Source organism: Electrona antarctica (assembly GCF_951216825.1).
Source record: "Electrona antarctica genome assembly, chromosome: 7".
Taxonomy (NCBI): Eukaryota; Metazoa; Chordata; class Actinopteri; order Myctophiformes; family Myctophidae; genus Electrona; species Electrona antarctica.
This window is the reverse complement of record NC_136812.1, coordinates 42,037,364-42,051,628: the sequence shown is the minus strand read 5'-3', so window position 1 is coordinate 42,051,628 and position 14,265 is coordinate 42,037,364. Positions and strand designations below refer to the sequence as shown.

At 41.9% G+C, this 14,265-nt stretch overlaps 1 protein-coding gene across 2 annotated transcripts in view; it reads left to right on the top strand.

Annotated features, from left to right (window-relative positions):
- Nucleotides 1-14,265, top strand: part of psmd1 (proteasome 26S subunit, non-ATPase 1) — a 59,351-nt gene that overhangs the window by 704 nt on the left and 44,382 nt on the right. Inside the window, exons 2-15 of one of the 2 annotated variants that reach the window (XM_079506855.1) lie at nucleotides 65-108; nucleotides 410-483; nucleotides 3,490-3,659; nucleotides 4,261-4,469; nucleotides 7,572-7,715; nucleotides 8,306-8,532; nucleotides 9,146-9,206; nucleotides 9,475-9,603; nucleotides 10,473-10,561; nucleotides 11,239-11,317; nucleotides 11,437-11,610; nucleotides 11,903-12,014; nucleotides 12,926-13,122; nucleotides 13,627-13,722. In XM_079506855.1, coding sequence (XP_079362981.1) covers nucleotides 65-108; nucleotides 410-483; nucleotides 3,490-3,659; nucleotides 4,261-4,469; nucleotides 7,572-7,715; nucleotides 8,306-8,532; nucleotides 9,146-9,206; nucleotides 9,475-9,603; nucleotides 10,473-10,561; nucleotides 11,239-11,317; nucleotides 11,437-11,610; nucleotides 11,903-12,014; nucleotides 12,926-13,122; nucleotides 13,627-13,722 — 1,805 coding nt within the window. Of the gene's footprint in view, nucleotides 1-64; nucleotides 109-409; nucleotides 484-3,489; nucleotides 3,660-4,260; nucleotides 4,470-7,571; nucleotides 7,716-8,305; nucleotides 8,533-9,145; nucleotides 9,208-9,474; nucleotides 9,604-10,472; nucleotides 10,562-11,238; nucleotides 11,318-11,436; nucleotides 11,611-11,902; nucleotides 12,015-12,925; nucleotides 13,123-13,626; nucleotides 13,723-14,265 lie in introns of both variants that reach the window. The other variant, XM_079506856.1, reaches the window with a different exon arrangement.

Sequence of the window (14,265 nt, the reverse complement as noted above, 5' to 3'; positions counted from 1 at the left end):
GATATTAATAAAGTTTGTTAAATTTGAGTAATTAAATTAGATAAATGCCTCACTTCCATTTCAGCTGGGATTATTTCGCTCCTGGATGAGGAGGAGCCTCAGCTCAAGGTAATCTTTTTTTGTGTGTTCCTTTCCCTCCTTCTAAGCCTTACTTCCAAAAACGAATAAAGGATTTTGTGGGGGACCTGCATGGTTTACACTACAGTGAATTTATAAGTGAGACATTGCCATCCCCACTACAAAAAACATATCAAACCAGAATGACTCACACACACACACACACACACACACACACACACACACACACACACACACACACACACACACACACACACACACACACTCTTGACTCTACTACTGAATGCAAAAAAAAACAATGCTTGACTGGTGTTTCTGTGTTTAATTGCAGGAGTTTGCTCTGCAAAAGCTTGATGTCATTGTCAATGACTTCTGGGCTGAGATTTCTGGATCTGTTGACAAAATGTAAGTTAGCGACAAAAGAGTTAAATAGTTCTTGTTCAGATCTAGTATTCATCTATTCTCTTATCTGTGTCCACAATAAAACGTTTGGCATTGGCAGCAACTAGGGTTCAATCCCGGGATTCGGGCTTCCCGGGTACAGCGCACCGTGCGCAACTGCGCACGCAATTTCCTGACCGGGAAATGGCTTCGGGACCCGTCGTCCTGGAGGTTGTTTTTTTCTTGTTAGAAATTACACTAAAGGAGTTTGCACCCAGAGCACGTTTTTTCCCCTGATCTGTGAGTGGTCAAATATCCAATCTGAACCCTCCCATCATTTTCCAACATGCAGCGGCCGAGACACGTTTTCTCGCGCGTTTTCTCCCGCGCGTGCGTTTAATTTAGGTCCAGTCCTATTTTAAAAAAACGCACGCGCGGGCCGCGCGTTTAGGGTAAACGTGCGAGAAAAGCCTGGTGTAGCTTGGCCGTCAGAGAAGAACAGATGCAAGAGAGGGGACGGCACGGCAACACACACAGACTGACAGCCCCAACAATACGCTATAATGAGGTCCATATAGATTAGATTAGAGAATCTATCCCCTTAAATGTATAACTTGCCTGGTATTCCTTGCATGCCAGCAGCGATGAAACATAATGGTTTTGCAGTTTGCATTGATGAGAGATGTATCTGCTACGTCAGCTGCAATCAATTTATTAACCCATTTAGACCTGAGGACGATTCTACAAATGCCTTCTAAATCTTGACAGTCGTTCTCAAACATATTCATGTCAAGGACCCTCAAAAATATCTGGATTTGGCCACCGACCCCCATCTGAAAATATGGTGTTCCAGGGACCCCCAGAAGCAAAGATTTGAGTTAAAAACATTCGCTCTGTAAGAATATATTCAAAGATTTGCGCCACAATTTCACGATTTTTCAAAAATAGCAGACCTACAAGCTCGAGTGCCGCGCTATGAGCTTGTAGATCTGCTTTTTTTCCAACAGCTAAAGTATAACTGCTTAAAACACCAAAAGGAGTTCCAGCCCAAAATGGGTTAAACGGACATGCTCCGATGTAGCCTACTGCGTTGTCAGCCTGAGCTCTGACACGATGTACCGGTAGACGAAGCACAGTCTCTCTCTCTCTCTCAAATAACGAGCGACCTTGATACAATATAATCAGTGTGTTGCCGACTTGCCATTGTGTGCCCTGGCCGTGCTGGCTATTTTCATACCCAATCGGACTTTTCATAAAGTACAAAATGAGATGATCACCTCCTCAGCGGAGAAGGGGACCCAGCACTGCTCAAAGGGTGAAAGACCATGTATAGCAAGGGTGCCCACACTTTTTGGACTTGAGAGCTACTTTGAAAATGACCAGCTCAACAAGATCTACCCACCAAAAAAAACTATTAAACCATTGCTGAAAATAGTTTAAATATGTATCTGAGGCCGAGGAGGCTTTGGAATACCGGAGCTGGCATTACATATAAGACAAATGCACTTGGAATGCGAAATAGAGCGGGAGAAATGGAATAGGTAGGGGTTTGTTGTATTAATTTGTAATGCTATACCAATGTTTTTGTACACAACACTCTTGAAAACAAAATAGGCCTATTGCATTGTGGGTTTGAGCTGACCCTTTTGATGTCAATCAAGTCACCTTAATTCAAGTGGCAGATGCCACTATTTAAATTAAATATTCCTTAGGCACATGTCATGTGATCTACCTGCACAGCCTTTGTGATCTACTGGTAGATTGTGATCTATACCTTTTGGGCCCCCCTGGTCTAAAGGCTATCTGCAGGTTATCTCTATAAGTTGCTATAGGCAGCTGTATAAACACATTGTGAGGGTTTATCACTCAGGAAGACCACCTGCACCTGGGGCTATCCTGGTTGATCAGAGCCATCTTTATGACAGGAGGCTCAGATATTTATCTATGCATTTTATTATACTACAGTGCCTGTCACAGTTCTAATACAATCAATACAGCCAGCATGGAATTGTGGACAAAATCTTATCCAACAACAACATAATATTCAAAGTTTTGGGTCTCAAATGGTGGTTGAAGGTTCACATGGCGAATAAATAATGGGCCTTGATGTGAAAAGGGTTGAAAACCACTGCCCCAGGCAGGGGCACCTGGCAGGGTGTGTAGCCTGTGTGGCTCTAGGCCAGGGGTGCCCACGCCTTTTTGACTTGAGAGCTACTTTAAAAATCACCAGCTCAACAAGATCTACCCACCGAATACCATTGCTGAAAATAGTCATGGAATAGGTAGCGTTTTTGTATTTAATTTGTAATCATACCGACGTTTGTGCACAGCAACACTCTTGAAACTATAAGATTGTGGGTTTGGGGGTGCATACTTAGTTTAGACTAGTCATTGGTTAGACATGGGTTAAAAATAATTTTAATTCAGATGGCAGATGCAAAAAATATATATTTTTTAAATATTCTTTAGGTGCATGTCATGCGATCTACCTGCACAGCCTTTGTGATCTACTGGTAGATCGCGATCTACCTTTTGGGCACCCCTGATGTATAGCTATGTGAAAGACGTGAGGTCGATTATTTTTTCCTGTGCTCCGACATTCGCTCCGATATTCGTCCCAAAAAACGCGCTCTGTGTGTAATTTAATAATTACATTTTATATGTTCATATTTCGTTCAAATAAAAAGGTTTTAAACAAAATATCACTATTCTATTGAAAATATTAAGTATATATATAAATTTTAGTGGGCAGTTTCTTTCTTTTCTTTTTTTTTTTTTTGACGGGAATTCCCGGGTAGCCCAGGTCGGCCAGTACCCGGGATTTAAAATGAGCCAAATTCGGGAAAAATATTAAACCCTAGCAGCTACGAGTGTGCGACTATACCATCTTTTTCATTTTCATTATTAGTATTTATCCCGTTGACTGGCACCTCGCAAGGACCGGTGTGCTGTGCACCTTTTGATAACCAAAAGGCCACAGGTTTTTGTTTGGCTACTCTAATGTGAACTGTTATAATCTCCTGTTTTCAGCGAGGTCCTGTATGAGGATGAGTCATTTCGAAGCAGAGAGTTTGCTGCCCTGGTGGCCTCCAAGGTCTTTTACCATCTCGGGGCATTTGAAGAGTCGCTGAACTATGCTTTGGGTGCTGGGGACCTCTTCAATGTCACAGATGAGTCTGAGTATGTGGAGACCATCATTGGTGAGTGTTCAGACAACATGAACATTGAACAATATTGTATCTTGTCTCTTATTTCTTTATCTGGATTGTCGACTTAATTCATACAGTATATAGTTTTGTTTTTATATTATCAGATGTGATAATGCTTACATTTGGCTGTCTGTATTTGACCTAGCATCTCTACATAAACAAAATAAGAACTTTATTTGTACATGACTGATTTGATTTGAGAAGACGTGCACCTGCTCATGTCGCTACGCCTGTCAGACTGACCAAACGCCCCTACCGGCCCCCTTGTCTCTGAATTGCATGATGGCATGTCAGTCCCTTCCCATGTGAAAAGCTAGACTATCAACCTACAGGAATATGATGAACATAAATTATAGCAATGGAAATGTAATGAAATGCAGCCCTTCAATAGCAAGCTCCACCCTCAACAGAGCCACCAGAGCAGAGCAGTACTGACAGGAGTTTGATTGATAGACGATGCCAAGACAATGCTTGTGATTTTTATGTTGCAATGATCTTGTGTGATTCTTTTCTCTTTAAAAAAAACAGTGTGCATTTGTTTAGTGGATATAAACGGGCACTTCTTTAATACTGTTATCTGTTCTTCTGTTAGCCAAATGCATTGACCACTACACAAAGCTGCGGGTTGAAAATGCGGAGATGCCCGAAGATGAGGAGAAGAAGAGCATCGACCCGCGCCTGGAGGGCATCGTTAACAAGATGTTCCTGCGTTGCCTGGGCGACCACAAGTACAAGCAGGCCATTGGCATTGCCCTTGAAACCAGGCGGCTCGACATCTTTGAGAAGACTATCTTGGAATCGGTGAGTTGTCCTGCTTTCACCATCAGTGAAAGAGCAGCGTAGATTTTTAATACTATTGACAAGAATTCACCACATTCACCCTAGCTTCCCTATTCTGGGGCGAACAATAAACATTCAGCAAATGTATTTGGTGTTAGTCCTGTCATAATTATTACATAATCGTATAATCGCAATTATTTGAGATAATCCCAAATATTTTGGCATAATTGGCATTGTTTCCATGTTGAAAAATTAGAAAAAAGCTGAAAAAGCAGATCTACAAGCTTGCAATGCGTGACGCTGTAATGTTTTTAACCTTTTTTTTAAGTATTAAAAAAAAATGAATTTTAGTAATTTCTTTGTATATTTCAGTTATTTGTCATATTATTTGTCATATCTGCCCTGTGCATTTTTAGAATTCCAGGCAAACAGAAATGTATTCTTTTTTATGTTTAATGTTCAATGCCACAAACACAATTACCCTTTTCTCTGCTTTCAACGATTATAATCGTACCCTCTAGGCTAGAGCACTAAAGGTGCCACCTACGTACATGTTCGTACCCCCCGTATACTCCATATATGAAAGCGGTGACCGTCAATTTACTTTTTAGTATTGCTCCGGTTGCTATGGAGAGCCTCCGTCCTCACCAGATATGGGATTTTTAAATCCAGCTCCATTGAGCCTCCATTATAACAGGATTTTCAAAGACTTGTATCTCTAAAGCTTTGAGCGCTGTCCATGGTGAGCTGTCGCATCGCTAAGGACATGTAACTGTTTATGAAGAGAGCTAAGAGGTATAAGCTTATGGCTAACGATCAATGTCCTCACAACAACAGCCCCCACCTCACTGATAACCCGGAAATGAAACATGGATCGTAGAGTGAGAGTGGACGGGTGGCACAGGTTTAAGGCTGAACGATAAATCGTTTTCAAACCGAAATTACGATTTGAAACCACGCGATTAGCAAATCGCAAAGGCTGCGATTTTTTTTTTAATCATAATATTCAACCCGGAGCGCGTCTGATCCAGTATTTACAACACGGCTGTACTGTGCTCTCTATTCTAACCAATCAGAGGTGTCCCTGCAGTGCATGTGACTGCAGTGCATGTGTACACGCTTGCCCAGTGCCCAAAACAAAGTCATCATTTACGTCTACTCTGCTCTGTGTTCAGTGCGTTGATGCTAATGCTACCATGCTAGAAGTCAGCAGCAGCTGAGGAGCAGATGCAAGCATAGCGTCTGCGTAGCCCGAAGAAACTTTCTTAAGTCCTCACAATTTAATCCCAAAGAGATCAGGCACTTCGGCGATATGGCATTATTTTGGTTTTGACGTTACAGACGAGTTTTGTGCAAGACCTGTCATGGTACAACGACAGTCAAAACATCCCGCAGCAACACCACAAACCTTCGCATGGCACGGGCGCTGTCATGCTGTCCTGTCCCCTGTTTATTTTAATGCTATATTCTGGTGAACCGTTCCCCATTAGGTGAATGTACATTTGTAATGATTGGTCTGAGCGAGGTCCGCGAAATTGTACCGAGATCCGAGTAGAGCCGTCATTAAAAAAGAGCTTACACCAGGACCCGTGGTGGGGAAATAGCCTGAGCTTGTCTTAAACCCCAGACAAAATTATCTCTAATAATTAATAGCCTAATTATGTCATCACATCTGTCAAAATGTAGCCTACACTTATGAAATGCTTTTATGCTTTTATGCACTTAAATAGAAAGTCTGGAAATTACATTGCATTTATGGTCTGTATCCAGAGAGCTATTTACAATTATTTCTAACAAATTTTAACACACATTCTTATTGTAGTTAATTAAACACAGGTCAATTTGGTTAGCGTACATTATTTTGAGCTGTCTCACATCATGTGAATCCTGACATCACTGCCTGGTAAAGTAAATGAAGGGTATGCCATTTGGTAATGTTTCATTACTTTTTAAATGGACACAGTGAATACTAAATTGAAGCTTTACTTTTTAAGTGGTGCAACCACTTCATTACGGAGCTTTGTGTGTCTGTGGGTGGGTGGGTGGGTGGGTGGCTGGCTGGGTCTGTCCGAGCACGAAAATAGCATTTGGTTGGTTTTCACAACCAAGTGTCACTGTTGCGCAGCCTAACACACACATACTAACTGTATAGGCCCTATATGATGATTTTGGGTGTGACATTACAGTACATTGACTGTACAGTACAGTATAGGGACCCCCTGGGGACCCACACACGGTAACTCTGTCATTTCTTGACCGTTTCGGATGCAGGGCGGCTCGCCTGAACCGGGCCGGCACCCTGGGCGCCTTCCTGTGGGTCTGGAAGTTTCGGGGACCCCCCGGGGACGCCCACACGGAGTTGCACCACTTACTTCACACGGGTGTGATTTAAAAAAATATATCTCAAGTCAAATCGAAATCGCAATATTGGTCAGAAAAATCGCAATTAGATTTTTTCTCAAAATCGTTCAGCCTTACACAGGTTAGGTGTGCTTATGCTACCACCTAGCGGGAAATAATGGAGTTAAATTGTTTGATCACAAATTGTGTGACAATTAATCGTCAACTCAAATTTGTAATTGTTACAGCCCTATTTGGTGTAGAGGGGAAAGGAGAGACCCTATAGACTGAGCGTCACAGTCCCGCCCCCTCGAGAGACCCGGAAAATAATTCCCCATAATTTTTCTCATAGACTTTTCAAAAAGTATTTATTTAAAGACGTTTACGCCGCAGACAAAGCCAACTCTTGTCGTGACAAATCATGACAATAAACACAATGTTTTGGACGGACAAATAATTAGAAAGAAGAAAAAAAAAGGCAGGTTACAACACTTTTTTTGTTTTGTTTTTCTTCTTTGTAATTATTTGTTTGGTCCAAAATATTGTGTTTGTTGTCATGATTTGTCACGACTCGAGTTGGCTTCGCACAACGCTTAAAAGGTCTTAAAATAAATACTTTTTGAAATGTCCCGGAATTATTTCCTGGGCCTGGCGTCATCATGAAAGAGGGCGGGACTGCAACGCTCTATAGACACAACATATTTAAATATGTTGGGTTTAATTGGATAATCTTTCTCCATCAATCCTAACGCACTTTAACGATTTTCTCCTGTTCTCTCACAGACTGATGTAAGCGGCCTGCTCGCCTACAGCTTGAAGGTGTGCATGTCCCTGATGCAGAACAAGAAGTTCCGCAACGAAGTGCTCCGAGTGTTGGTCAAACTCTACATGAACCTGGAGAAGCCCGACTTCATTAATGTCTGCCAGGTAAATACCTGCTGATGGAACTTATACTTGTTGTTTGTCCGCAACTGTGTTTAGTTGAAATAAAGCAGAAAGAAACGTTTATTTCGGTAAAAATAAACGTTATGCTCACTTGGGAGCTAGTCTTTTGTTGCCAGATGGTTGGAGATCTCTGAGATCTCTCTATGTTTGGGAATTTCTAAATGCAAGGTACTGTAGTTACTAGAACAGCTGCGAGAATAGCCGCTAACAAACCTACACCTACTGCTTTGAAAACCAATCATGTCTGCCTCAACATGGACTGCCCTAAAGATTGGTTTTGCAATACTGTTTATTTAAAACTAATTGTTTCCACCCAGTTCTAGCAATGAAAGCTGGGAGACATTCAGTTCTTATTTAGCGAAGTGTTTTAGATTCCTTTTTCTTTAGAAATTATTTTGTACTGTGTGTTAAGCTAATTGGTAATGCTGTGTCTCTCTGTAGTTAAATAATTTTGGCTTCTCTGTCGCTGGTCAGTTGAACATCTTCCCCTCTACCCCATGTGTTTACTGGCATGCACATCATCATTCTTTCTTCTTGCCCCTACTCTCATTGTCTTTCGTCTTGCCCCGTAGTGCCTGATCTTCCTAGACGACCCCCAGGCTGTGAGTGATATCTTGGAGAAGCTGGTGAAGGAGGAAAACCTGCTGATGGCCTACCAGATCTGCTTCGACCTGTATGAGAGTGCCAGCCAGCAGTTCCTCTCCTCCGTCATCCAGAACCTCCGCAGCGTGGGCACGCCCATCCCCGCCGTGCCCGGCTCCACCAACACCGGCACCGTGCCCACCGCAGACAAAGACAGGTAGGCTGTGGTAGATGGAGTGTGTTCCTGCGGAGTGAGGGCAATACCCACATTCTGATTTGATCCCCACATAACCATGGAATGGGAAATGGCTTACATGTCCTCTAGGATCCATCTCCAAAAAGTGTCCTCCTTGATGGGTGCAATACATGGCTTTTGAAGATTGCGTCATATGGCAGCCAAGTAAATCGTTTGCCTGCCAAGTCTATGGACTTTAATGTTTGTTTCGGGCACTAAATGACTACATGAGACGTCATGTGGCCAATATAAATACATCTTGTAACTGAATTTGTTTTATACAATAACACAATGCATTCATGTCTCGTAACTTATGTAATGGAAATGAATCTGCAATCGTGTGGAAGCCACGGTGGGCAACCTTTACACAAGTGTGATTTTCTTTTTCCCCCAAGGAAATGGATAGGATACTATTTTCTTTGTGCTGACTTCAAGACTGAACGCTTGGGGATGTCGTTTGTAGTCTGAACAATAAAGATATTTAGATATTTCTTTAAGTGAGCGGCTGAGCTTTTCAGGCTTTTTGAGCACTTCTGTTGGCCTACTGTGTCGTTATCAATTCATGACTACATAAACTATGATTTGTGTGTTGCAGTGATGCAATGGAAATGGACGATAAGGCAGGGAGCTCCCCTGCTGGAAAGCCAGCAGACACGGTAAAAAAAGTTCTAATAAAATGTTTATTATGTTTATTAGTACAACACAAGGAATGTACTGTAGCACAACTGGTGTCGCCGAAAATATTACAACATGTAAAGTTATACAGTATGACTTTACATTGTGACATAAACTGATCTAAAAGCTTGTTTTTATAGAAAACGTCAGAGAAATAAAATACAGTATTTCTAGTCATTTTGTTTAAAATATCCTGAGAAATTTGTATTGTACTGTTAATCCAACGCTCAAATGACATGTCTTGCTAAGGATGATGAGCCCAAGGACCAGAACGCCAAGATGATCAAAATCCTTAGCGGAGAAATGGCTATTGAGCTACACCTGCAGTTCCTGATCCGAAACAACAACACAGACCTGATGATCCTCAAAAACACAAAGGTAAGGAAATGGCCTTATGTTGGAACTAAGTCGTCTTCTTTCTGCATGACTGTATGTTGGATGAGCTCGTTTGAAATAAGGGCCATACCTTTTTTTTTCTTGAACACTTCCAGTGCACCGGAATTTTTCAAAATAAAGGCGCTAGAATGCCGAGTAGATGACGCAGATTTTACTGCCCCCCCCAAACCGGGAGGTATAATCTTCCATTACTACCTTGCGCTGTCACATCTGATCTCTTGTCAGGCCGTAAACAAGGAAGTGAACAGCTGCGCAAAACATGACGCTGAGCGCTGCACAAGGCGTTACCTAGAAATGGCCCTGTCAAAAAATAGATTTTTGCGATCCAGTTTTATATCATTAATTAAAAAAGACCCTAAGACGTCCTCTCACGTCATGGGCCCTCTACGGGTATAATTATAAAGACGTGTGGAGACGTCTTGAGCACCTAAAGCTGAAATGGTACTCTCATCTTTCATATCTTAGTGGCTATGCATTTTTGTGACAAATTTGAAATAAAGATGTTGCACATGTAAAGCCCTAACCACAAAAAAGGGTCTCCATGCAACTCCTTGGGTCCAAACGGTTGCAAGGAGTTAACGCTAAAACCGTCTCGACCCTTTGGTGTGGTTTGGGCCATTGAATTCCATGCGTTGAATCACTAGTGTCAACGTGCAACAAGACCTATCACACCGCAGGGACAAAACCGTCTTGACCCTTTGGTGTGGTTAGGGCTATAAAGACTCCTCTGGCTTATGTTCTTGTTTTGTAAAGCAATTTGTAACAAAGGTGATTTGTTAAGTGGTTTCTCACTGAAATGTACATGACTGGGTTTTACAAATTTCTTTTTTTTTTAATCATCCTCCTTGCAGGATGCGGTTCGAAATTCAGTGTGCCACACAGCCACAGTCATAGCCAACTCTTTCATGCACACAGGAACCACAAGTGACCAGTTTCTAAGGTGAGTCAAATATTATTTTGGGGAGCATAAGAGGACACATTTCTACCAGCTTGTGTTGAAAGGTAACTTGTATATTGCTCTTTTGAAACTTTGTTAAGTTTAAAGCATAATGCTTACGGTAGTTGAGTGAAGATGTTGAAGTTACAAAATATTCACGTAAAGGACCACTTCACCACTTTTCAACCTATCTTCATATAATAGGTCCTCACTAATAATCATGAAAAAATGGCGCAATTTCTTTCTACTCGGTCTGTGTCTCATAGGAGGGCTGTGGGCAGTTCAGAAACCGTCTTCCAGTGACATCATCGATGGGGAATCCAAGCTAATAGAAACTGCAGGCTTTCTAGTCCTGAAAAGTTGCAATGTGAAAATGGAAGCCATCGTTCTCACGATAATGAAAATCTAAACATTTTTGTAAAAAAAATCTTGTTTAAGAAAAATCTGCCTAATGATGTGTCGCTGGAAGACTGTTTCTAAACTGCCCACAGCCCTCCTATGAGACACAGACTGAGTAGAAAGAAATCGTGCCATTTTATCATGATTATTAGTGAGGACATATTATATGAAGATAGGTTGAAAAGTGGTGAAGTGGTCCTTTAATCAAGACTAATGATCGTTTTGTTCTGACAAGGCCCTACTGTTGCTAACATGCAGACAATGTTTGTACATAATCGCAGAGAAAACTTGGAGTGGTTAGCAAGAGCCACCAACTGGGCCAAGTTTACGGCAACAGCTAGTCTTGGTGTCATTCATAAGGTAATATTTACCTCTATTATTTCCTTACAGAATTATTTTAACCAACAAAATGTTTAAGCTCATACTTTGGCTTCAGACGTTCTAGGTTTGTTAAAATATAAATATAAAATGCTCCATAGGGCCATGAGAAAGAGGCACTCCAGCTGATGGCTACCTACCTGCCCAAAGACACCTCCCCTGGCTCAGCCTACCAGGAGGGAGGCGGCCTGTATGCCCTGGGCCTGATCCACGCCAACCACGGAGGAGACATTATCGACTATCTGCTCAGCCAGCTCAAGAACGCCAGCAATGATGTGAGTGCAATGGCACTAGGGGGGAAATGGTTAATTTAAATTTAAATTCGAGTCCCAACATCACAGCAAATAATTGTTTTTGTGATGGCCTACTGGTTTTTGTATGTGCTGTATGTGCTATTGTGCTTCACCAAAATGTAAATGCGTGTCTTTGTTACATGCTAGGTAATCACGTTATCTGCTGGTGTAAGCAAGTTCAAGATTACCAGCACTTTAAAAGAGAAAATAATATATTTCTTTGTGTATTGTGTATAATATATACATATTTAAGTTGTGTCTTTCTATCTGACAGATTGTTCGTCATGGGGGTGCTCTTGGCCTTGGGTTGGCAGCTCTGGGCACAGCCAGACAGGATGTTTATGACCTGCTCAAGTCCAACCTGTACCAGGATGATGCTGTAACTGGTATGTAGGCCTGGAATAAACGTCATAGTGAAAAGACTGACCTGAATGCTTTTCCTTTTCCAACCTTTTCTTTAACCCATTCTGGGCGGGAACCCCTTTTGGTGTTAGCATTATGTTATGCTTTAGCTATTGAAAAATAGCAGATCTACAAGCTCACAGAGCTTGTAGGTCTGCTATTTTTGAAAAATCGAAGAACGACTGACATAGAAACACAGCTTTTTCAGAAAACTGTCAGGATGTAGAAGACATTTTTAGAATCTGATCTCAGGTCAAAATGGGTTAATACTAGCCACAGTTACTGATGAATTTATCCTCTCTGTGATGACCTGGCACCCTAACAATGTGGCTAGTTTGATCAACAAACCTACTTGCCAGTCAGGATCTTCCAGCTTTTGTCTGGTGTTTTTTTAACAAGCTGTGCTAAGTTGGTTCTTGGAAAACTACCAGTTGTGGTTCTTCTTGTTGCCAAGCAACTATTGAAAACTTGATTAAAGAACACCATTCTTGTTCAGTTGAAATATTTGTTGTAGTGCTCTGCACTCCCAGTACACACTAAAGCTTTCACTGCTTCTGGGAGCAAGCAATAACAACAAGCTGCTGAGATCAGAGTGAAACTGACCTTTACTTCAGCTCTGTTTTCTGGAGCTTATAATGAAATGTTGTGTTCTTGTCTTTGTATTATATTTCTTGGGTTGTCAAATTCCAATTAAATATTACACAGGATGGTTCATGTTGGTGGTCATGTTGGTAGTCATGCTAGTAAGTGTGTAATCCACACACAGTAGTCGCAACTCACCCAGTTGATGTCGTAAATTAATAGGAATGTAATGAAACAAAAGGAGGAAAAACTCCAGTAGCCAATAAAAGCATGACCCATGTGAACCCATGTCTGTCCCTGTGTTCTCTCTCAGGTGAGGCTGCGGGCTTGGCTCTGGGCCTGGTGATGCTGGGCTCCAAGTCAGCCCAGGCCATCGAGGATATGGTGGGCTATGCCCAGGAGACCCAGCACGAGAAGATTCTGCGTGGGCTGGCCGTCGGCATTGCAATGGTCATGTACGGACGCATGGAGGAGGCCGACACCCTCATCGAGAGCCTCTGCAGAGATAAGGTGCTGATGGAACGCTCAGTGACCCTTTTATTTAAACAGAACCTCATGCAGTGTGACGCCTAATTTATATGTCCATGTCGCATTCTAAAAAGATACAAATATAATATAATATAAAATACATTATACAGAATGGGATGTTGAATGGAAAATGAATTTGTATCAACAACTGTGCAAGATCTTTAGATGGTGGAACATATTCGTTTAAATGGCGTGAAAAGTATAGTACGTTTTTTTAATGGCATTAGCATCCCCCCTTCCCCCCGTGACAGTGACAAAACAAAAGAGGTGTGCAATCCTTGGCACACGAGGCTCACAACTTTGATCTACTGACTTCTGTCCTCATAATGTGTAGACTACCCCATGTCAGTTTCAAGTCTCTGAACTCCATGCCAGAAAATGCCTGTAAATGAACCAGACAGGGAAATGATTGAGCTGTGTTGATGGCCGTTGTGAGCAGACCCGAATGTTGAGGCTCTGCTTTCTCTCATCGTCTTCCTTCTCCAGGACCCCATCCTGAGGCGCTCAGGAATGTACACCGTTGGCATGGCCTACTGCGGTTCTGGGAACAACAAGGCCATCCGACGCCTGCTGCACGTCGCTGTGAGTACTTCCTCCCTGTCCACATTCCCATAACCCTTCATTCTGCTGGGAAGAACTGAGGTTTATCATACAACATAATACGTAATGTACATTCTGCTGGGAAGAGAGAGAGAACAGGTTTATCATACAACATAATACGTAATGTACATTCTGCTGGGAAGAGAGAACAGGTTTATCATACAACATAATACGTACTGTACATTCTGCTGGGAAGAGAGAGAGAACAGGTTTATCATACAACATAATACGTAATGTACATTCTGCTGGGAAGAACAGAGGTTTATCATACAGAACAACGTAACATGTACATTCTGTTGGAAAGAACAGAGGTTTATCATACAACATAACATGTACTGTACATTCTGCTGGGAAGAGAGAACAGGTTTATCATACAACATAATACGTAATGTACATTCTGCTGGGAAGAGAGAACAGGTTTATCATACAACATAACATGTACTGTACATTCTGCTGGGAAGAGAGAACAGGTTTATCATACAACATAATACGTAATGTACATTCTGCTGGGAAGAGAGAACAGGT